This window comes from Trifolium pratense, linkage group LG5, assembly GCF_020283565.1.
Source record: "Trifolium pratense cultivar HEN17-A07 linkage group LG5, ARS_RC_1.1, whole genome shotgun sequence".
NCBI lineage: Eukaryota > Viridiplantae > Streptophyta > Magnoliopsida > Fabales > Fabaceae > Trifolium > Trifolium pratense.
In genome coordinates this window covers 55,307,803-55,332,934 of record NC_060063.1, presented here as the reverse complement: position 1 = coordinate 55,332,934, position 25,132 = coordinate 55,307,803, and the positions used below count along the sequence as shown (strand labels likewise).

General features: G+C 31.5%; 1 protein-coding gene and 2 non-coding genes across 3 annotated transcripts; 2 read left to right on the top strand and 1 right to left on the bottom strand.

Annotated features, from left to right (window-relative positions):
* Positions 1-1,306: 1,306 nt before the first annotated feature.
* On the bottom strand, positions 1,307-2,645 carry LOC123883322 (E3 ubiquitin-protein ligase ATL4-like). The gene has a single exon (XM_045932080.1). It carries the CDS (start codon positions 2,449-2,451, stop codon positions 1,495-1,497), a length of 957 nt encoding a protein of 318 aa, XP_045788036.1. The 5' UTR covers positions 2,452-2,645; the 3' UTR covers positions 1,307-1,494.
* Positions 2,646-9,055: 6,410 nt separating this feature from the next.
* Positions 9,056-9,126, top strand: TRNAG-GCC. Its single transcript has one exon. It is a non-coding gene; the product is annotated as a tRNA-Gly (tRNA).
* Positions 9,127-9,130: 4 nt separating this feature from the next.
* Positions 9,131-9,218, top strand: LOC123887846. Its single transcript, XR_006801836.1, has one exon. It is a non-coding gene; the product is annotated as a small nucleolar RNA snoR114 (small nucleolar RNA).
* Positions 9,219-25,132: the final 15,914 nt, after the last annotated feature.

Below are 25,132 nucleotides of genomic sequence, written 5' to 3'. Positions count from 1 at the left end.
TATATATATATATATATATATATATATATATATATATATATATATATATATATATATATACTAAATCAAATAGTCTACGCAACACAAGACTCAAGACGTGCCATAAAATATTTAAAATAGTACAAATAAAAAATAACAATCAACAATGAATTGGTCCAAGTATATATGTTCTCTTAAGCATGTCGTTAGGGGTTCGATTTCTGATAGAGAAAATTCAGTTGGGACCCCTAGGATTCAACTTGTGTGCCCTACAGATTCTCCGACGTTTGTCTCAATATCATGGTAAACGTAAAAATAAAAAAAAACTACTAATATGTCCCCTAGTTACTATTAAGTAATCAAATATAATAAAAAATATAATTTAATTTATATACATTATCAGTGTAATATTATTTTACACATACATATATTTGATACATCATGTAATGTGTTTTAAAACGCATGGCATGTCATATTCTTTAAATGATGTGTCAACACATTATTGAATGTATGTGTAAAATATATTATTAGATGTGTAAAATAACTTTAAAATGACGGTGCATAATAATTAAATTAATAAAAATATTATAATTTTTTTTAATACAGTAGTTTTTTTGCTTAAAAAATATTTAAGACACCAGTTAGTATGATGAACCATAAAGAAAAATTCACCAAACAAAGCATGTCATGTCTTTTCTCATTGAAAGCCAAAGATTATTACTAATGTCACTACACTACTTCATAAAGTAACTATATGTATTTCATTCGTTTGTCGCATATATGACACATTTACCCTAAAATCCAAAAATACCCTTTTATAGAAGTAGCGTAACAATATTCTAAACAAGTTAAATGAACCAGATTTTGGTTCCTACTTCTTTGGGTGTATGAAAAATTAACAGGTTAACCAACAACAATAACATCCAAACAAATTAATAAACTTTGGACATCACATTGAGAAAAGATGTAGTATTTTGCTTGTATTAACTATGCCGACAACGAGTCTCGTGAGCTTAGCTCAGTTGATAGGGACATCACATTATATGTGTAACAGTCTGAATTTAAATTCGAAACACTCTACTTATTCACCTTTAAAGTGAATTTTCTAATCATTAGACTACTTGACAAAAAAAACTATACCGACAACAAAATAAGAGAACCAGTACTCTTTTTAAGAACAAACAACTCTAATATACGGTTTATATTTAGATTGGATCAATTTACGAAACATAATCATATGATGAACGAAAAAATTATACTACAAACTACACTAAAAATCATCCATAATTGGTGGCCTTTTACCAATATCTTTTCATCTAATTATGATCAAATTATCATATTCATTCCTATAAAATTCATCATCAAAATCCAAGTTACTATGCCTCTCTGATCATTTGCACTAATTTTGTTCTAAAACGATAATAATAGCAAGGAATGCTTGAAAATATTAAAAATAAAAAACTATATATCAAAATTTTAAAACATAATCTACGTGATTAATCTAATTAATTACCATCATACCCCTGAAAGCCAACGAAACATTTCACTAATCTCTTCACCAATTCTGCCACCTTCCACATCATAATCAACCGGCTCAATTCTCCGACTACTTCCGCCACCACCGAAAAACCTTCCAGAGCTTCGAAACGACGCCGTTCGCGATGAAATAGTAGCCGAAAGCCTGTCCACGTAATCCTTCAACCAATGTCCACTGCCAGAAACTTCCCCGGCAATAGTAACTACAGAAGAATCATCTGAAATCGGAATGTGAATTTCCTTCTGATCGGAAACACTTCTCCGGTGATCTTGTGTGAATGAAACTTCCGATGGCTCAACCACATGATAATCAAACGATCCAATAGAATACGACCTCGAGTCACCGCCACCGGCGAGTTCTGGATTAGTTGAATTAGTCCCTCGCCGGCTCACGTTTCCGATTTCAACTCGGAAACTCTCCGAGGAATTTGATCGGAGAATTTTCGCGAGGTCGGAATCGGAAGGAAAAACAGAGGAACGACATAGAGGACATGAGAGATTTGAACGAAGCCACGTGTCAATACAATCAGAGTGAAATGCATGGCAACATAGTGGAAGAGAACGGAGGAGGTCACTGTTACGGAACTTCGAGAGACAAACGGCGCAGTCAGCGGCGGTGACGGCGGAGGAGCGGCGAGAAATGGAAGAGTATGTAAACAGAGGAAGTGAATCGATAACGGAAGGAGATATTATCTCCGGCGAGATTTGGTTGTTGTGATGTGATGATTCGGTTGTTGTTGTTGTTGATGTTGGATCGGCGGCGATACGACGGCGGAGGCAGTTACAGTTGAGGTGACGGAGAAGAAAACAGATTGCGAATGAAACGATGACAGTGACGGCGAGAACGATTACAATGATGAGAATGCTGGGGCTTATGTTTTGTAACGATGACGGTGACGGTGGTGTAACTGTAACTGTAACTGTATTTGTATCCATAATAATATAGAAACTGTAGAGAATGTTGAAAATGAAAACGACGACGTTAAGAGAGAGAGAGAGTGAGTGAAACAGAAAGAGGAAAAGGGTGTGTTATGTTATTGTTGTGTTGTTGTTTTGAGAAGATAAGATAGTGTGCACGTGAATGGCACGTGAGGATTTGGTGCAAGGTTAGTAATGAATTGAATGTTAATGGATGGAGTTGGGGAATTGAAATTTATTTGGTGAATGTAAGGTAATGTAGAGAAGTTAATGCTTTCAGGTTTTAGTGTAGGGGAGATCAGAGATACACTGTTCTCTCTTTTTTTTAATGTATAAGTCGGATTTCGATCGGCTGTTGTAACTGCTACATGTAGTATAAAATCGAAGCCGCATAAAATAGATTAGACCATCTTGATTTATATAATTAATTTGGTTGATTTTATATAGATTTTAATTTTGGTTATTCATTTTTAATCGGATGGTTAGAAATAGCGTCGAATTCAATTATGTATTATGTATAAGGTCTTGTTCACTGAGACACTATTAGTACTATGGATTTTTAATCGGATGGTTAGAAACTATTTTGTACACGGTCGATGATAGTTATTGGTGAATTAACGAATGAGATTAGTGTAAAATAAGAAATGTGAATGAGATACCAAGAGATGATTTGTTTATGTAGTAGTGTATGGTTACCTTGATTTTGCATCTCTTGATTTTTAGTGTGTGTTAGATTAGATAGTCCTTTTATATATAGATCACCCAAAAGAAATCCTTCTATATACACACAATTTTGTTGTTTTTATTGGCTCTAATTTCACTTGATATAATGTTCTGCTCTGTCCATGTAATTTAATTTAATATTTGGATTACGAAAATTCCAACAAGAAAAAGAAAAGGAGAATGTTAACATATGTGCACATGTTAAGGAATCAAAAATAGAAATTATACTGTACTTTAGAATTTGTATATTTTAACTTTTCAAGCATTAAGATTTTTGTATCATAAAATGTTGAATTTCTCTATTGAGATACCTTAACATGTGCCTTATATGCACATGTTAACAAGACCCAAAAGAAAATCATGTCATGTAAGTACGGTATAAATGTAAAAGGCGGTAAAAGTATTTGATATATTTAATCTATTAATTAGATTTAAGTGGTTAATAAATTCCTCCTAAGATTAATCATTTTAGAGAACACAATTTTGATTTCTTACTTCATGGTTTAATAACTCTAAATTACTAGATACTCCTTTCCATATAAATTATAGAGTTAATTCTAAAGTATTTGATATACTCATCGACATTATTTGAATCACAATTTTTCATTTCTTAACTCTTAATGGTGTCTGAGTTATAGTTTTTTTTTTTTTTTTCTTCTTGTCAACTAATCTAGAGCTATAGAAATTCTACCATTAAGATTGATAAGTGAATGTCCGGACTTCGAACTCTGGTCCTACATATAAAATATGTGATATTCCTACCGACTGAATTAAGCTGACCGGACTAGTAGTTAGTTTTTTTCAAAAGAGAGTTTGTCATAATATTATTTTATTGTGATAATTGTTTTTTGTGATAATTAATTTTGTCTATGTCTATATATGTGTATGGGAACAATTTAAAGTATAAACATATGTAATGGTAAATTCAAGCAAAATGCTGCTTTGCGCTTTTTCTTAGGCATATACAGTATAGTATAGTTTCACCATGCTTCAAAATAAATATATAGTTTCACTTTTGTTAAGGAAATCATTTGATTCATATAAATAATAAACTAGATTTTATATGAATAAAAACTACTATAAGGAAAAATAACAACCTGCTTTAATCATTCGAATTTTACCAAAGTTAAATATAGTGACGATGGTACATTCAACTATGATTGTGAATAAGGATATATAGGAACTTTGACTCATAAACCTTGATTGGTTATATTTAGAAACAAATAAAATGGCTGGGGACAACTTTTGGATTCAAATTGGTAAAAAAAAGAAAACGGAATTAACTTTTAGGGATACCCTTAATTAACTAACAAGGGAGGAATTTCTTTAATGAATGAAAAGTCAAATTCACAAGATTGGGAAAAGTTTAAGCTAGCCAACATCATCCTAAGATCGTGCAAATCATGCGATAACTTCAAGATGATTCCAATCATTATACATGTACTAACATATAAGTAATTAAAAAATTATATATCTTCATATAGAATTTTTTTCCTATAAAAGTAATTTTCATACCGAACTTGAAATTGAAGTGTTATTAAGTACAACGCAGATGATAAAAGATCACAAATATATTTGATACAATGCGACCTGAGTTCAATCTCATATCTCTCTTGTCTACACTTGTATGTGTAAGTTTCAACGCTAGACTCATTAAATCTATAAACAAAAAATATTGAAGTGAAGTACTACATCCTTATGTTGCCCATAAAAATAAGATTATATTATACTCGTGAGTATAATTCAGTTGATATGAATATCGTAATATATATAAGAGTCGGGATTTGAATTCAAAATTCTCTGCTTATTTATTTTAAGGGATGAATAATAGTATACAATATATGCTAATAGAATTAAACAGAATGTGGTACAGGTGTTTAGAAACGTGCAAACCCAAGAAACAAGGCAACTAATACATTCCATAATAATTCTATAATGAAACCATAATGTCGCATTATCTCTAGTTGTTCAATTATTAATCGGATGATGTTACCTTGGATTTTATGCAATGTTTCATACTTAGAATATATTATTCACATTCTCATACCCAAAAAAATAGTACATTATTCACATTCTTTTCTGCAATACATCATGAGCGCATGCTTCATTCTTTAGTACTATGGTTTTGCTTTCCTTATAATCTTGGCATGCTCTATAAACTACAGTATTAAATTTCTGGTTCATATACTATAAGAATCACCATGCGTGTTTGATTCAACATTGACAAAAAAAATTCTTAAATTCAATTTAGATAAATATGAGTTGCAATTAAGTGATTTATATGTGAATATATGTGCTAAAAAAGAGTTAAATAATAAATTTCGGTATAAAAATTATATTTGAAGTTAAAAGTTATAAATCATAATTTTATGTTTATTTTTTTTAACTTAAGCTTCAAGTGAGAGAAAGTTCAACTTCTCTCTAACCAAACATACTAAGTTAAAAAAAGAAGAATAAACATAAAATTATGATTATACCCATCTACATTTTTCTCCTCTTTTATATAAATAAGTATTATTTACATAGATTTGTTTTGTGATTTTGTCGTTAAAGTATAACATATATAGTTTAGTTTCCCTGTCTTAGTGCGGTGTGGATTAATTTTTCATCTTGTGCTTTTTTTTCTTTTGAATTATTTGACCGACTTTGATCCATTACATATTTAACTAACGCTACAAATTCGGAAACTTAAGTATTTCGTTCATTTAATTTTGTCTATTTTGTAGGCATTATGGTGTTTTAAACAATTAGCTTGGATGTGGTGATTATTCAAACATGTCAAAATCAATTATATATCTTTCAATCAATTTTGATATGATTATGGTAAATTAAACTGAATTTAGTTACCACTACATTTGCATGGTACTAAAATTTTAAAGTGAACGTCTAGTTTAACATTATAGATATTAAACATCTTACAAATATAATAAAACTAGTATTAGCTAGGCTACAAAAATATTATCATTGTATAATTTTGCTTGTTATTTTCTTAATGTAGTGTGCTCCATAATTTACTGAGCAGCGCCGTCTAACGTTGTTTTGATGTGTAATTAAGACAAACTTGGCGCTAAGAGTTTTTTAAATTACTAATAAAATATTTTATTGAATTTTTTTTATTCAAATATTTTAATTTAGATATTTTTTAAAGTGTAACTATTATATTGTAAGGACATATGGGCAACAAAGGATGATGTGAAGCCTGTCTTGTACCCTGATATCTAGATGCTCTTCGCTTATGGGAAAAAAAGTTCTTGCTGTATGTAACATTATTTGTGAGAGCGATTGCTTGGAAGTTGTTGAATTGGTTAATGTTGGATGGGATACCTTGCACATTTATGCTACGGAGATCCTTCATATTATTGATCGTCTGCATAGGATTGGTAGCACTATACTAGTGCATGTTCTTAGGGAACAGAATACATGAACAGATGGAAAATGAGAGATCACATTTCAGGTGCTCTGTCCACTGAAATTGCCCACTGTCTGACTTGAAATCTCTTGTTTTGAAAGAGAAGCTTAGAATTTAGTTTATGTTTATTTCTTGTTTTCTTTCTCTCTGTTACTTTGTAACACCACCAGAAAAATTTGATTTGACTCAAGTGCTTAGTATACTCCACCTACAAACTAATTATTCGAAAAAATTCGAGTTAATTTATATGTGAAACAATTGTTAGTCAAACTTTACTTATTTTTTAATTGAACTCTGAATTATCACGATCACTTCCCCTTGGAACTGAAGGCTTAACACATCGTGTGTTACATTGTAAGAACTATTGCTTGGAAGCTGTTGAATTGGTTAATGTTGGACGAGATACCTTGCACATTTATGCTACAAACATATATCCTTCATATTATCCATGGTCGGCATGGAATTAGTAGCACTGTATATACTAGTGCATGTTCTTAGGGAACAAAATACATGCACAGACTTTATTTCTCTTGTACTTTGTAACACCACAACAACAACAAAAATTGATTTGACTCAACTGGTTAATATATATACTCCAACTATAAACTAATTATTTGAAAGAATTCGAGTTGATTTATATGTGAAATAATTGTTAGTCAAACTTTACTTATTTTCAATTGAATTCCGAATTATCGAGATCGCTTCCCCTTGAAACTGGAGGTTTAACACACAAAAATAAAAAAATGATGTTGTGTGTAGACATAATTACATGTAAAATTTGCTATATCTTATAAAATTACACTCCCTCAACTTTTTTTAATAAGAGATATATGAGTTAGCAAAAGTAATTGTATTTGATCTATACTATTTATTTATTTTTTTGACGGACTTTTTATTATTTTTTGTTAAGTTATTAGTTTTTGGTAAGTGAAATAACCAAATAAAATTGGAGGCCAATTTGGTGGAAGAAAAAACATTGGGCCTAAGGAGCCGTCAGGTTGGGCTGAGCCTTTTTGTTGAGAGGAATGCACATAGATTTGTGGACAAAGAGGTTTATTTTGCCACCCTACCACCATGGCACCTTCTCGCGAGTCCTATTAATTTTTTATTCTACTCTTCTGTTATTTAAGTAGAAAACGTATAAAAGAATGTATTTTTCTTGAAATTATATTTTTATAATATCCGCTACTTATCTAACGGATTATAGCGGATAAAGAATATTTTAGTAATTTTATAGAGCGTGCGGGAAAATTGGTAGGATGACAAAAAAATTCTCTTTGTGAACCAACATAAGAAAACTAAAATTTAACCAGTAGACCAAGATGAAAACACAACCAGCTGGAAAAAAATACAAAAGTGTTCATAGTATTATTTATAAATGTTCTTTTATTATATATTTAAATATTTTTTCATCTCAATAATTATGTACTGACCATATATAAAATAATAACAACACATAGCTTGTCAAATGGGATAAAAAAATTAAAATAAATTATAATTTTTTTTTATTCACATTCACTTTTGTTTTCATAATTATTGTCACATTCAACAAAACTGGTGAATATTACACCTAAGACTGTGTTTCATATTCATTACATTTTTTTATAAATGCAAAAACATATAGTATTTTTTTTATTTTATTTTTTACTATATAAACATCAAAAATGTTAAATAGTGTCTTTGGGATATTTGTTAAGCTTATTAATAAAGAAATTATGTTTTAGAACTTGTGTAATCAACATCTTAAAACTTTAAAAAGTTATTTAACCAATATTAAATGCATTTTTAATCGTTTCACTTTAAAGGCTAAAAAAATTTATTGCAAAGAGGGCTACAAAAATCCAAGAAAAGAAACTATAAGCAGACGCGAAATTCCCTTAACATAAGCTACTAATAAGTGATTAAATTGAGACGGACATGTCACAAAGAACACAATGTCCGTATCTAAAAAAACTCCATAATTTGTCAACGCATCAACGCACTAATTAGCTTCCTCATAAAAGTGACGCACCACCACTTCCCACTGCAAATCTAATAGTCATTTAATCATAGTTATCAACTATCTTTTCATCAGACTTCCCTCTTTACCACTATTATTAAGCACATTTACCACATGAAGAGATTCAATTTCCACGTCTACACGATTAAAGCCCAACTGCTTAGCATACTATAAAATATATATGTTTTTAGTCCTTATAAAATTATCAAATTTTATTCTTAACCCCGGTAAAAGAAATATGGTTTTTACTTTTTCTCTTTGTTTCTCTAAATACATTTTTAAGAATTTAATAATCATATGTAAATAAATTATGCGTATACGACTATTTGATAATTATTACATTTTACATACATAATGATAAATTATGTATAAGATAAGACATTCATACATTATAGATGGAAAGAATAAATAAAGAAATAGGAAAAACAAAGAGGATTTCAGACAAAGGATTTCCGTATCTATAGCAAGAAGTGTCAAACATAAACATCAAAGCACCAGTGGTCTAGTGGTAGAATAGTACCCTGCCACGGTACAGACCCGGGTTCGATTCCCGGCTGGTGCAAAATTAGCTATGATGATATTTGTGTCAAATGTGGTAATGGGTTTATCACAATAATGTCCCCTTTGGTGGCTAAAACTGGCACATCTGAGCTTAACTTTTTTGGTTATTAAATGAAAAACATGAATTTCTGTTTTACTCATTTCATTAACACATTTCAATATTCATCATAATTTCCGGATTATAGTTGTTAGTGTTTTGCTAGATACTAGTACTAAGTAATTCTCCACATAATCTCACCACATATTTTGTTTTCTGGGTCCTCCACTCTATCTACTAAATAACATCCATTATATATCAAGTGCTTAATTGTGAGTGTGTTGTCAAACTTTTTTTTGTTGAGGTAATGTGTTGTCGAATTTGTCGTCTTGAATAAAATACAAATTTTAAGTAGACTATTTTCAGATACATGGAAGTTTTATTAGTTACATAGCTCAATTAATTTCAACTGATGAAAGAAGTTAGAGGTCCTCGGTTCAAAACTAGACAAGAAGAAAAAAAATACTAATCTAACAACTAATCGAAGTATCAAACACCGGCCTTGTCAAGTTTTCTCTATCCATGTTATCTTTGCCTTCACAGTTCACAGGCTTCTGTAAGAATCTCACATGAATGGAAAGGAATACAAATCCTAGGAGCAAACTAGCAGTAGGTGTAACTAATAATCAAATAACATGAAATATGAACAAAAGAACATCTCAAGAATTGTCACGTCAAGATCATGAAATCAGTATAAATTGGCCTCATTGTGGGAGTCATCCAGAGTTCTGGGAACCTGGATTTATGCCATTGTACTATGTTGGATGTGGCCACGGTGCAGTTGTTTCCCGACGCAATAGCCCATCAGAGTATATTCTTCGCAACATTGCCTCAAGAGATTGTAGGCATGTCCCAAATTGGGATGCAACGTTCCCCTTAAATCCGTGCTGATCAATGAGTCCCCTATGTCTTCGAAGTTTTGTCTCCCGATGATATTTACAGGTATCAGCAATCCAGCTTTTGCATTCTGTTGGCTGAACCCTGTGCATGTATGGGAGAAACGGGGTTGCACTATTATCGATCCAAATGATCCGAAGCAACAGTTCATGAAATTCGGAACAGCTATCTAGCATCTCAAGGGAAAATTTACGCGTTGAGTATGCAGAGAACGGTTGCTGTTATTGAAGTCATTGTTGGCACTGATGTTGCAAATTGCAATAACAGCAATCAGCAAATGCAGGGCTGTACCTTCCGTTAACGCGAGATATTTCAGACAATGCCTATTTGAATCAAATGGGGAAATCTTGCTGGTTTTCCTCATTTTCCAGAAAACAATGACTATTGTGGATCATGTGGAGGTCTTTAAGCTTCAGGTTCCTAAGCTTAGATGGGTGAAAATGGAAGAACTTGAAGATAGAGCTTTGTTTGTGGAGCCTGAGTCTTGCATTTGGGTTAAAGCAAGTCAATTTGGTTGCAAAAGTAATTGTGTTTCCTTCTCTACAACCATTGTGTTTTCCCATTTCATGGTGGGCGGATCAAATGGTTGGCACAAGGTATATTTTATTCCATTAATTTTGGATGATATTTTTTTTTTTATCATTGTTTCACATAGAATGTAATTGTGTGTTTTGTTTTGTTTGACTCCTCTTCTTTCCCCATTCATTTTTCCTCCATGTTTCCTTTCATCATTCATTCGTGAGGCAAATAGTTTGAAGGTCATTTTGTTTAAAAATATACTACTGTATTGTCTAATATATTTTGATGGTTGTTTTTGCCTCAATATGAATATCTTCTTAACTCTCTCTTGATCCAACATGTACATCTAAGGTTAATAGAGTCGGGGACGGATGCAAGTATCCAATTAGGGGCACATGATCCCACTTAATCTCTTATTTTAATTAAAAGTTCTTTAGTAATTTTAGCTATCACAAAATTAAGTGTTGCCGCCAAATATTACTAAAATAATTGTATTTGTAAACAAAATAAATACACGAGTGTGAGAGATAAATTATTGAATAATATTTGTTCACACACATAGAAAATTTAATAGGGTTGAAGATGGAAGAAAAAAAAAACAATAATTTCAAATTATATACTCAATAATTAGGTTGTCTTTATTTTTTCCTCTAAAAAGAGATCTTTATTTTTTGGATATAAACTAACATAGTTTTTCTCTCCCATTTCTTGCTTAATAATCTATTACTTATATATTGAACATGGTACATTTTTTAAGTACATGTGTGTAGAAAAAAAATGTAGTATATAATGTTGACTCCATTAAGCAAATTTTGTGTAAATAGCATCACTAATAAAATTCTTTGTAAAAAAATGTGTTACTATAACATTATTATTATTATTATTTGTTTTATAATTCAAACCCTCCATGTGTTGTACTAAATAGATATTATATTGTTGTAAACCAAAAAAAATTAAAATATATATATTGTTACGTAAGTCTTTTGCAATTAACATTTTTTCACAATCTTTAACTTTTAATTTAATTTTTTTAATATATTTTTTGATAATTTTAAATTTAATGATTTAATCTCTACACTCATCTATGTTTTATCATTTGTCCTGTTCCGTGCATCGCACGGGTATAAGAACTAGTATTGGCAAATGAGCAATGAATAATGATTGTCAGTTTCAACATTGGCAAATGATTTATGAATAATCGTTATCAGTTGATTTAATTGTGTGTGATATATACTTGATTTGGTTAGACAAAACTTTTCTCTATTTCAAGTGTATATATATTTGTCGTAAAGTAGAAATCATGTTTTATTGCATTCAATTCATAATATAACTAATTGGATATTGTTAGTATTCAAAACTCCCAATCCCTGGTGATCTAACCTGATGATCAGAGAAGGTTGATGGCCGGTCCGTTGAGCAAGCGTCCACAACGAAGGGGGGGTTTGTACCTGCAGGTGCTCCGATGCCTAAGTCAGCAAGAGATACAAAAGAAGAGAGAGAAAGTAGAATGCAGAATGATTCAGAAATACCTGGCTCTCCTGTCTAGGAGAGCTTATATAGTGCCCCCAGCGCTGGGCCAAAGGTTGGTCTGTTGGGCCGGGATAACCGGCCCAATAGACTCAACTGCCAAGATAGTCCCTGTATCGTAGGGGAAGGCCGTTATTTGCCTCTATCTTGGTTGGAGCCGTTCCGCTATCCGCGAGTAAGGGATAAGCTCCATGACAGCTGTGGTTGGATAAAGGAGCACGTGTTAAACGTGCTGCTTAGCTGTTAAGCTACATAGGAGTGGATCAGCATGCACGGATGTATGAGCACGTGGTTAACGTGGTGCTAATCCGTTAAGTCGAGCAGGACGCGTCATTGGCTGACGTGTCGGGGAAGTCTCCCCTTATTGGGCTGTGCCCCAAATGTCGGGCAGAAAGGATTGGGTCAGCCCTTGGCCCAGTCCAGAACACCTGGTTAGTAGAATATGGTTTAAAAGTCAAATCTTTTATATTTTGACTAAAAAAGGGGATATTGCACAAGGTAATCACGTACGGATTCAAAACAAAATTAATCAATCCTTATTAATAGAGTCACACGCACAAAAAACCGATTTACGATGATGACAAACACAAAAGGAACAAGCGTGGAATTTGGTAACATTACGTGACTACTATATGGAGCATGTTTCGCTCTTTGCAGGAAAAGTTGAACAAGCATTGCAACATTAGGTGACTCCAAAAACTCCCAAACCCTTTCGCTCATTATTACATGGGCATATCTCACCTGTTGTAAAAATTACTCCGTGGTAGCATTAGTTTTTTTGTCTTTTTTACCTCCAATATGCAACTCAGAGGTTAATAGTTACATTTTCAAGCTTCTAATTTTTTTTTTTAGATTATTTAGAGCTCAAATTTGGTAATGGTTTTTTACTTCAAATATATTGGTTTCCGTTTTATATCAACTGTTTTGGTGTAGTGCAATGGTTGTCTATCTTTAATCAACTTCTTAGTTATGGGTTTCCGTCTTTAATCAACCGTTTTATATTGATTGTTTGGTTTATTTTTTTTATTTGCTTAATTATTTTTTTCTTGTTTGGTTTGTTTTTCTTTGTGAGGTTTATGTCCCCTAAACTTTTTATGTTTATTCTTGTCTCTCTTAACTATTTAATAATATTAATTTGTTGTTTTGAAATGACTTATTGTTATAGAGTAGAAATTAATTCTTTATTTTCAAAGAAATAATTAAATGTAATTTTTTTTTAAAAATAAAGTAGTCAAGTTATTTATAAGTTTAAATTTATTTTTTTGTCAGAGTTATAAAGTTTTTTTTATTTCTTTTTATGCAAAAGTATTTTATTTATAGAATATAAACAATAGTTGTTTAAATTCATTATAAAAGTTTTAAAATAAAAGAAAATAAAACTGTCCCATCGGGAAATCGAACTCACAAGTCACAATATTCTTTAAAGTAGTAGCATCTTTATACACCTCATAAAGTTGTTCATTCTGGCAGTGTTAGTTTTATGTTCTTAAGAGCCAGGACAATAACTTGCATCAATCTTCATATTTAAGGATTCTGCAAGCTTCTTGTAAGCTTCCCTAGAAGGGGAACACACAACTGAGTTTTCCTTACTTTTAGTCCGTTCTGTCAACATGGTGACAAATAAATCTACTCAAGCAATGCAAAGAAACTTGATTTTAGCCCAACCGGTGACAAATAAATCAAACATTCAAGGGTCAAAAACTTGATTTTTTATAAACAAATTCAGAAAGTAAATTATCAGTTTATCCACTCACATGCCACACTAAAAAATCAAATACGAACCACGACAAAAGATAAAAAAAAATAAAAAAAAAAAACAAAATCACCAACAAGCCAACAGGAAAATACAAAAATCAACCACAACTTCACAACCAAACAATAAATAAAACAAGAAAACAAACCTAAATTTTTTGCGTAATTGAATCAACGCTAACTCCCTAATTTTTTATTTTTTATTTTGACTAAAATTAACTCCCTAATTTATTTATTTTGACTAAAATTAACTCTCTAATTCAATTGATAAAGATAATCAATGAGATGATGAATCTGTAATTAAGTAATAAAATGCATACAAAGACCGATCTCTTCTGTGACTGATTCCTATATATCAAGACAAGAATGAATAATTTCAATTCAGATTTTCATGGTTGAAAGCCTGCCAAACACAAAGGGGAAAAAGAAGACAAACAGCGTAATTCATAAGGGAAAATATAAATTTAAAATCAGAGATGCGACAATTGAAAATTAAAAAACAGAACAGAAGAATCTTACAAAAAAGATATAGACAGTATCTAATCCCAAAAAGTAGGCACTAGATTTCTTATATAAATACCTCGTAAAGATATAGACAGTATTCTATAAATAGTAAATAAATACACACAAACAATTACTATGTTTCAATTTCAACTGAACCGTCTCCATCTCCATCATCTTCACGAAACTGTTCAAAGCCTGTCATTTCCAATTCTTCGCCGTTGCCGGAGACAGGCATTTTTTGGGTGACCGGCTGTTCTGGCGCATTTCCATCACCATTCATAGTTATTATTGATACGAGAGGCAGCTCGGCGGAACCATCTAAGCTTTGCTCTTTTTGACAATAAATGAAGACAGTAGCTATATAGACTGTACTCCATAAGACCAGATTGACTACAACTAAGATGGGTGGTGACATTGAAATGAAGATAACTGCTAGTGCTCCGGACGACACAGCACATGCGGTTACGTATATGACTGTGATAGGAATTAAGGTTGCAATAGTCCTCTCATTCTCATCTAATAACACGGCGTAGAAAATCATAAATAAGAAGAATACCATAATTGCCAAGACAAAAATAAGAGCATAGTAATTTGCAAAGAAATCCTTCTCTATGAACTTCATTGCTATCAAACCAATCGAAGTGAGCTTCAGTGCTATCAAGCCAATCCAAACAGGCAATGATTTTGCGCCGATATCGCCCAATTCTTTAATCAATTTTCCGTTGCTGTTCTGCTTCGAAAAGTGTTTCCCACAACAATTCCCCATTTTCCGTTGCGTGTGGTTTTGGAGTATCGGAGAAATGAAAATGGAAGGAAAACCCTAGCGATACGGTGAGGTAAAAGTTGAATAAAGAATTCTAAAATTAGTTGAAACTGTTAGAACTTGAAAAGAGAATGAGGGAAATTAACTATGAAAGAATGATGAAAATTGAGAGAGTAAAGGGAGAATTATTATTGATCAAGGTTATGAGATTGTGTTGAAAATTACAATGACTAATGTGCTTATATACACATTCAATCTATAACTAATTATGGTTATTCTTACTAACTCAAAATCTAACTAACTATGGTTATTCTTACTAACTCAAAAGTATTGAATTCTTTCCAATTTTGTTTGTCAAGTGTTATGACATGACGTGAACACTTTGTCAACATAAGATATCATTATCATATGCCAAGTACAATGAGAAGGGACCGAGCTACTCAAATCAACACCTATAATACACCAAGGTTTTTCACATATAATTGTGGAAAGTGACTCTAAATTGCTAGTGGACATGGTTACAAATAATTGCCAGATTAATGGGGCTACTCCCGTTCTGATTCGTCGAATCCGAGATCTTATTAATCTTTCTTGGCATGTTCAGGTTAACCATACCTTGCGAGAAGGCAACAGATGTGCTGATTGGATAGCTTCATATAGTCTAACAAATGATTCATTTTTTCCCATTGTTTTAGAGGCCCCACCGAGGGAGCTGCAGAGTATCTTGTTTGATGACATTTCAGGGGCTTGCATGCCTAGAAATGTTCGTCTAATTTCGTAGTTTTTTTTTTTTTTTTTCTTTATTTGGGCTTGTTGCCCTCTTTATGTACCAAAAAAAAAAAAAAAAAAAAAAAGAAAATTACAATCAACTCTCATTTAGGGTGCAGCTTTGCTCCATTTCCAAAGGCTCCTTTTATACCCAATTCATTGCATAGATGGATGACATATGGAAAAAATAAAACTAACGGTTGAGATTAAAACTAATAATTAAGTATTTGTTTAAAAAAACAAAAAAGAAACAAGAACTGAGAAAGAAACAGTAAAAAAAAGTAAGTCTCTTCTTCATCTTGTTTCACTGATACAACATTCGTTCCATCTACACCTTACCACCTATCGGCGCCACCCCTCTGTCCGTCACAACGGCGGCTCCTTCGTCTTTTTTCTCGCCGCTTCCGTTTCCACAAACAAAACAATTTGAATAGCATAACATTTAAATACAAACCACTGCAAATTGAATAAACCAGATTAGTAATAAGCATAGCTCCTCATCATTTCACTCTCAATATTTGTTCGTCAAATAAATTTTAGTAATAAACACAACATTAAAGATGAAAGGAAAGCATTAAAGACGAAATGAAGGCGAGACGGCGAGGTGGTGCTGATGATGTGTCATGTGTGGAGAAGAAAGGAGAAAGAATGCCGCCGTGACGGAAAGAGGCGGCGACGGCGAGAGAATGAGGGAGGAGAGGCAGCGATGAGGCGAAGATGAAAGGGTTTCTGTTTTGTATCAGAACGCGTGTTTCTTTTGTTTTTTTTACGGTATAAGCAAATAATTACTAGTTAATTAAAACGTTTTAATCTCAACCATTAGTTTTATTTTTTCCACGTGTCATCCATCTATGCAATGAATTGGGTATAAAAGGAGCCTTTGGAAATGGAGCAAAGCCGCACTCATAAATTTGAACTCCAATCCCATATATTAAGAGCGAAATTTATCTAAATTAGAAACAAACAACTAGCGAGAAAAACTAATGAACCTTGTTCATCTCATTATTACATTTAGAGTATATTAAGAATTGTCTAAAGATCTGTTCAACTAAAAGAATTCTCAACTGCAATGAAGTCCAAATCTCTCCCTTCTTGACTCCTCAATCTAACATTGTTTAACAAAAATTAAATAATGCCTTTTACTAATCAATTGAATTTTTATCTTTTGTCTTTAACTTGTGCATGCTAAGTTAATAATTCATTTGGTTGAGTGGGAAAAAAAAATTATGTAAATCAATGGATGTCACACAAAATTAGATAGAAAATTATGAAAACCATGCCGTAACACATCTTATATGTTTATTTAAGATCAAACAGTTTAAGTTTTAAAAAAGATCGAACAGTTCAAATTACAAACACTATTTTACACAATAAATAATCTCAATCGTCAATTTAAGATTTGACGGTCTATATCTATTTCAATTGAATATTGTTACTGTGTAAAATCTTGTCCCGATAATTTGTGGTAAAGTAAATCCACCAATTAAAACAGCCAATCATTTTCTTCGGCAAAATAACTATTTTTTTACAGAGGTAAAATAACTATTTTATTTGTAAATTTTGAGTGTATTTCAAAATTTAAACTATATTGTGTTAGCACAATACTTGTGCTGCCCAAAAGGTAAGGTAGTAGTCGATACGATTCTCACGACATACGCTTCTCTTACAGGCCAAATAAAATGTTATTATATTTTTAGTACATGATGACTTATTTCAACATTCTATAACTTATTTCAATAATTTCAATAATAATACCTTATCTCAACGGCCAAATAAAATGTTATTATATTTTTAGTACATGGTTTTTTTTAACCAAACAAATTTACTGTATTTCATTAATAGTAACTTATTTCAATATTCTATAACTTATTTTGATTGTTATAGATGGCCTCCAATAAGAAAGACATTAATTAATTTATTTTGGCCATATACATCATTCAATCATCCAATAAAAAAAGTCTCTTACTCAGCTCAATATATAATAACACATTTTTCACAAAAACACAAAAATTAAAAAAGTCATTTTTGTATTAAATTTGTCAACAATATATTTTTTCTTTCTAAAATTATGAGAGAGAAATATTGATTTTTTACTTTTCTTTATTTAATTAGAAGGTATTTTGTTGCTTCAAAAAAAATTAAAAGGTATTTTGTGAAAATTTATATAACGAACCTTGAATTTTAAAAAATACTTTATAAAATAGGACAACAAAATTTTACAAAATCTTAACACAAGTAGTAATTTATTGTCATGATTTATAAGAAAGCCATCATGCCCCTTTAACTATATGCATTCTTATTGGATGATTGAATGATGTATATGACCAAAAAAAAATTTTTTTTTGACGAATGACAAAAATAAATTAATAAATGCCTTTCATATTGTATTTGGCCAAAATTATAGTGACTTGTTGAACTATGCATTCTTATTGGATGATTGAATGATGTATATGACCAAAATTTTTTTTTTTTTGACGAATGACAAAAATAAATTAATAAATGCCGTTCATATTGTATTTGGCCAAAATTATAGTGACTTGTTGAACTTGTTGAGAATTGAGAAAAGAGAGAGGAGGGTGTGTGGATTTATAGTGTGAATGTGAACTCTTCTTTAAAATCCGGTTGTAATTTACAACAGCATGTGATTCAATTCAATCAACCTAAGGTTGATAAAGCCATAAAGGAACCTCCAATGCATTTGACTAATTTGCCTGTTCTTTTGGTGTAGTGCAGTGGTTTGAACCTATCATGTGGCATTTTTTTGCATTTTTATTTGCGTAATTGAATTAGCCACTTTTTTTTTTTTAAGAATTAATTACTTATTCCCTGATTTTTGTCCATCTGTAAAATAAACTCCAACGCATGAGTTTGATTAGAATAAACACGTATTATTTTTACAAATGAAAAATAATAATTATGATAGGTATATATTTTTTTTTTGAAGGAATGATAGGTATATTTGTCAACAAAAAAAGGTATATTCATGATTTATATGTTGTAAAATATAGCAATTTTTATCGGAATCGACCCCTGAATTAGATTAAATTGACGGAAAAATTCAAAAATAAAAATAGTGATTTAATTATGTATGATATTATTATAATATATTAAAAATAAGAGGGTTGTTTGGAAATATGATATTTTATATTGATTTATATAGTGGATTTATATATATATTTTAAGGCCAATTAATATAGTTTGTATAATATTATGCTAATGGTGTAATTATATAAGAAATTAATTTTTTTAATGGATTGTAGCGGTGTAATTTCAAGTTTCATTGCTTTTTATTTTTGTGTATTTCTTATTGTTTTCAATACAACTTACAGGTGTTCCCGTAAATTTAGCTCAGTTGGCAGTGACATCGTACTTTTATGTGCAGGAGTCGGGGATTGAACACTGAACACTCCACTTATTCACCTTTAAGGTGTATTTTCTAGCCACTAGGCTACTTGACAAACAAAAAAATACAACTTAGAGGTTGGGGACATGAGCTGTCCTTTTTCATAAAAAATCGGCAACAAAAACCTCCTTTCGACCCTAGTTTATTCTTTTTCTTCATTCATCAGGGAGGGGTGGTTATAGGGTCAATTTTTGACCCAAAATCATCCCTCTAAATTGTTTTTTTTCCTTAATAAGTGATTTTTACATATATTTAATTTTTCTCTTGTGATTTCGTCGTTTTAGTGCGACATTGTGTTGGTCGTCATATTGTTGCGGCGTTATTTTGTTATCCCGACTTGGTGCGGTGTTTGTTCGGTTTAGATTGACATATTAGACTCGATTCAGTGCATTTCAATCAGTGACTTTAGCGTCGTCAACGTTGCAGACTCAGAGACATGAATATTCCAAGCATTTCAATTTCGTCATATTTGTAGACATTTTACCGTTGTATGCTATTAACGTTGGTGCTGCGAGTTTGCAGATTCATTCTTTTCAGTTTTTAGCGATTTTGAATTGTATTATTCGACTTATTCTATCAATTTGAATAAGTGAATGTCGTTTTTAATTAAAAAAAAAAAAAAAAAAAAAACTTAGAGGCAGTCATCATGAAAAATATTGCTTATAAGAAAGATTGAAATAAGCTCCTTTTATAGTATGCTGGTGGTTTTGTCTTTTCATATTTTGATCTCATTCTTCAAAAGTATATATGTAGTAAATAGCATAATTGCTACATCTTTACAATTTAAGGTCCTTATATTTAGAGAAAATACAATTTATGTGTTGATATATTGACTTCTTTTAAATTTTTTCTCGATTTTTTACTTGGTGAAATTTTATCCCAACTTTTAATCGACCATATTATTTTAGTATATTGTTTTGCTTTTTTTTTTTTAGTTTTTTTATTTGCTCAATTCTTCCTTGTTTGGTTTTTTTTCTTTGTGAGCTTTATGTCCCCTAATTTATTTATTTTTTGTTTCTTCTTATAAGGATTATGACCTGTTAAGCATGAATAGGGATGACACTTGTAAGTTGTAATTATAATTGTTCAAATTGGGAGACACCAATTTGACCAACCGAAATCTCTAAGAAGGAAATTCAATATTACATATATTGACTGGGAAAAAACTAAAAAATTGGCAAAAAGGAAATCTCTAAGAAGGAAATCTCTAAGAAGGAAATTCAATATTACATATATCGAGCATGGGTTATTGGCAAGACGGAGGGTGGCATTGGCAGTTGGAGTTGATAGACTCATTGCTGCCATCAGCAGAGGCGTCTCGCACACATGTGCGAGGTGTGAGATGACATCGGGCCTCAAAATTTTGAGGGCCTCAACTCAAAATTTTGAGGTCCTATAATATTACTTATATATTATTTATACCTATAAAATATCAAATGTATATTAATAGATTAATTTTTAGGCTCTAAAATAATAGTTATATATTGTTAATGTTCATAAAATATCATATGTATCAATAGATTAGTTATCTATAATCGTAAATATAGTTATAGTCCATTTTAATCTTTGCATACAATTTGATCTTAGATTAAGATGTTCCTTTTTGACGTTATATACAAAGATAATTATTTTGTATTTCTTGTTCCATTTAATTTAATGCAATTGATTTAATATTGATAATTTATATGTTTATAAGAATGATTTTTTTTTTATATTATATGCAATTTAAATCAACAATTTTTTTTTAAATTATATTTTTTTTATTAAGGGGCCATTTTTATATTTTGCACAGAGTCTCCTAAAACTCGGAGACGCCCCTGGCCATCAGAGGTGGCCGAGGCTGAATCGCTCGAGGAGTTGCTAGTAGATGTTTGATGACAGTCAATCATATGATGTTTTTAATAGTAAATTAGTATAGTTTTTATTGTAATTAAAGACCAAAAGCAAGCAAATATCGGGAAGAGTGAAGACACAAGGAACAGAAGCAAGAAAAGTGGAAAAAGCAGCAAAAAAAGGCAAAAATAGAATAAAGCAGCACATCATCGTACCCACGATGAATCTGGGCATGCGCGATGAGAAGAATGATAAAATTGAAGAAAATCTGCTGAAAATCTTTATCATCGTACTTAGTCTCTGAAAATCTTTATCATCGTACTTAGTCTCTGAAAATCTGATGATGACCTTGATATTTTTGTTTCTTCTGTACTTAGTCTCTGAATAAATTTATATATAGCGTTTTAATAAAAAATAAATAAAAAAGGTTATACTCCCATCATGTATAGCTAGGTAACCATTACAGCTTATAATTCTTCTCACTCTCAGCTTTCCCTTTCAGCTTATAATTCTTCACCTAATTGATTTTCTCAGTCAAACCAATCATATTTAAAACTTTATTTAAGCATATGATGTGGACTAGGGGTGATCGCGGTGCGGTTTGGTTCGGTTTTGAGCATAAAAGTCATCCTAACCGCGAGATAAAAATGCATGCGGTTCGGTTTGGTTCGGTTGATTTTTAAAAAGTCATCCAAACCAAACCAATGCGGTTTGGATCGGTTCGGTTGGTGCGGTTTAAAACATAACGATTGTACCGAACAATTTTAAGCATAAAAAAAAAATAAAAAATTGAAGTTCCAAAATAACAATGTAGTACCAACAAAAATTATTTATCTAAAATAACATTATAGTAACTTACAATTTTAAATATATAAAAAAATTGAATTTTCAAAATAACATCACGGTACCGATAAAATTTGTTTATTTAAAATAACATTACAACACCAAAATAAAATTTCAGTACAAAAAATAAAAACAACTTGAAGTTCGATTAATTTGGTCGACTGACTTGGTAATTGGGCATGTATATTGGAATATAAATATATTTTCTTTTACGATATTGGAATATAAATATATAATAGTAACTTAATGCGGTTTTTGCGGTTATCCGCGGTTTTTGCGGTTTTGCGGTTTGTGGTTCAGTAAGAAAGCCATCCAAATACATCCAAACCAAATGCGGTTTTTGCGGTTTTCGATTTGGTTTGGTTCGATTTGCGATTTTACTTTTGGATTGGTTCGGATACGATCACCCCTAATGTGGACGCAACTTTAATCTCATTCAGATAGTGACCACATCTATAACCAAAAGTCGTGGACATCGATCATTACAATTTTTTGTTGTTTTTAATTTTGCACTACTTTCACAATTTATTTATTTCTTTTTCTTTCTTTAACAATTTTTTTCTTCTTAATTCTACACTTATAAATTTAACTTCACAATTTCATCTCATTAATTTACATTTGCAAATTTGTACATGATAAAAAAATCCTTACTAAATATTTATAATGATAATTATTAAATACTAGTAGAAGAAACATAGATGTTATATAAGAACATCTCTTTTTTTCTCCTTTTTATTCCTCTTTCATCTACCAAAAAAACAGAGATGTTATAAACGGAAATATAGATGTTAAATTCCTAAACAGAAACTTTAATTTTTTATTTTTATTTTTTTTGTTTATAATGAGCTGTGAATCGAACTCAGGACCTATAACATATTATTCAAACCCCTCACCACTAAACCAAACCTAATGGCTTAAAACTTTAATTCTCTTTCTCAAAGTATAACATAGTTTGAAAAGTCAAGAGACTTAAAATACGCACCACCAATTACCCGGGCCAATCCACTTTTTTGGGTTGGGTGGGTTTGATCGGGTCAAGTGGGTTTGCCCAACCCATGTACAACCCTAGTTCACATTATTACTTTTAGAATATTAAGAATATTTTATTTTTGAATTGAATGTTTTTTATTTGTCTGACGTGTTGACTGATGTTTTTGATGAACTATCGTCACACTAAGTAATCCATGCATATATGAGAGATATTAGACTTGTTTTGGATGTTTTTAAGTGAATAAACAAGAGATATCGACTCAGAAATGGAAGTGACTTGAGTTACAAGAAAACCAGGAAAATTGTGAAGCAGAGGAATTTACACTACGTCGGGGCGTGGGATGCTCACGCGCGGTGTAATTGTTGATTACCAATTGAGTGTTTTTCCCTGCCTATTACGCGCGGCGTGATGTCCTGACACGCGCGGCGTAATTCCCCTTCAAAGAAGATGAGAATTATCTGCCGATCACGCTCGGCGTGAGTCCGTACCACGCGTCGCGTGATGAGGATCTTGCACTACACTGAGGGCGTGAAGGAGACTACGCGCGGCATAATTATGAAGACTGGAGCTCTGAATTTAGCTGGAGACCACGCGCGGCGTGGGCAGTTGTTACGCGCAACGTAGTTGGTTATGAAGCAATCATGCGCGGCGTGGTGGATTTGACGCGCGGCGTGGTTGCGATCTGTATATAATGTTTTCTCAGAATTTTGAAAAGGGTTCGAATTTTGGAGGGAAGAATTGACTTAGAAGCTGAAGTATTGGTTTTCTCTGCAAGATCCAGTTGAAGTGAAGATTGATCAATTGGGAAGTTATCCAACACCTTGGAAGGAGTTTCAAGGAGGTTGGAGCTGAAGATTCCTCAAGCATTCATGGGGAACTAAGTCCCTAATGAGGTTGGGTCTGGTTTAGAAGTTAAATCCATGTAAACTCTATGTAATTTTCACTATTGTAACGAATTTCTCTTACAGTGTTATGCAATGAATTCCGTGTTTAAAGCTTTCTAACATTTGATCATTGTTTGAATTGATTCTTGATTTCGATTATGTATGAGAATATGAATTGGAATCATATATGAATTTATTGTGCACTAATTGATTCTTTTGAGAACTTGGATGAATTAGTGTAATTATGGATTAACAAGCTTAATTAACTTCTTTACTTGTAATTTTTACCAAGAGATTGGGAAATTACAAGCAAAGAATAGGATGAACTCATCATGAGATTGAAGTTCATCACAACGTTAATCTAATTGTAACACTTGAGACATTCGTTGCATTGTGGTTAATTTACACGCCGTTTGCATGGCTTAGCGACTTTCCTAAGATCCAACCTCCTTTCCAAATTGCATTCCAAAAACATCTTACAAAATGAATTTCAAAGAATTTCCCCAATTATGTGTTTTAGTTCTTTAATATGTTCAGATATGATTGAGTTGATCGAATAACTACAATCCTCGTAGATCGATATTTTAAATACTACTTGAACGGCATTCGATACGCTTCTCTTACGCTCATGACTTATTTCAACATGTTGGAATTAACTTAATAATTTAATCATAAAACATGTTCAACGACAAAGATTAAATTCATAATCTTACTTTAGTGCGTAAGCCAAATAAACACATGAGCATATATATAAAACAGGATCTACGACATGTTAATTTATCAAAGATCAATATTAGGAATACTTGAATGACGAATTCATGGGATAAACACTCCTGAAACACAAAAGATAACCGGATGACAAACACTTGTCGGCTTGTGTGGTTCTTCCTCAACCGGTACCCCAATGCCTTGAGTTTTCTTCAGATGGGGAGAAGAGATTTTGCTTATGTACGATATATTGGGGAACCATAGCCTATATATAGTGTGATGATCAATTAAGGTTTCCATTATTCCGAAATGGATCATCCTGACATCCACTCATATTGAGCCCATATCCGATTAATTATTAATTAATTCTAAATATAAATCTAATTAACCTTTTAACTTCATTTGATCACTTAATCAATCAAGGCTCCTAATTGATAAATAACTAATATAATTATATAAAAATATTTGTCCACGTAATATTATTGGAATATCATAAAATATTCGAACACAACATTCAATAAGAAAGGCATAAATGAATTTATTTTGGCCATATACACCCTTCGTTGAATTAGTATATA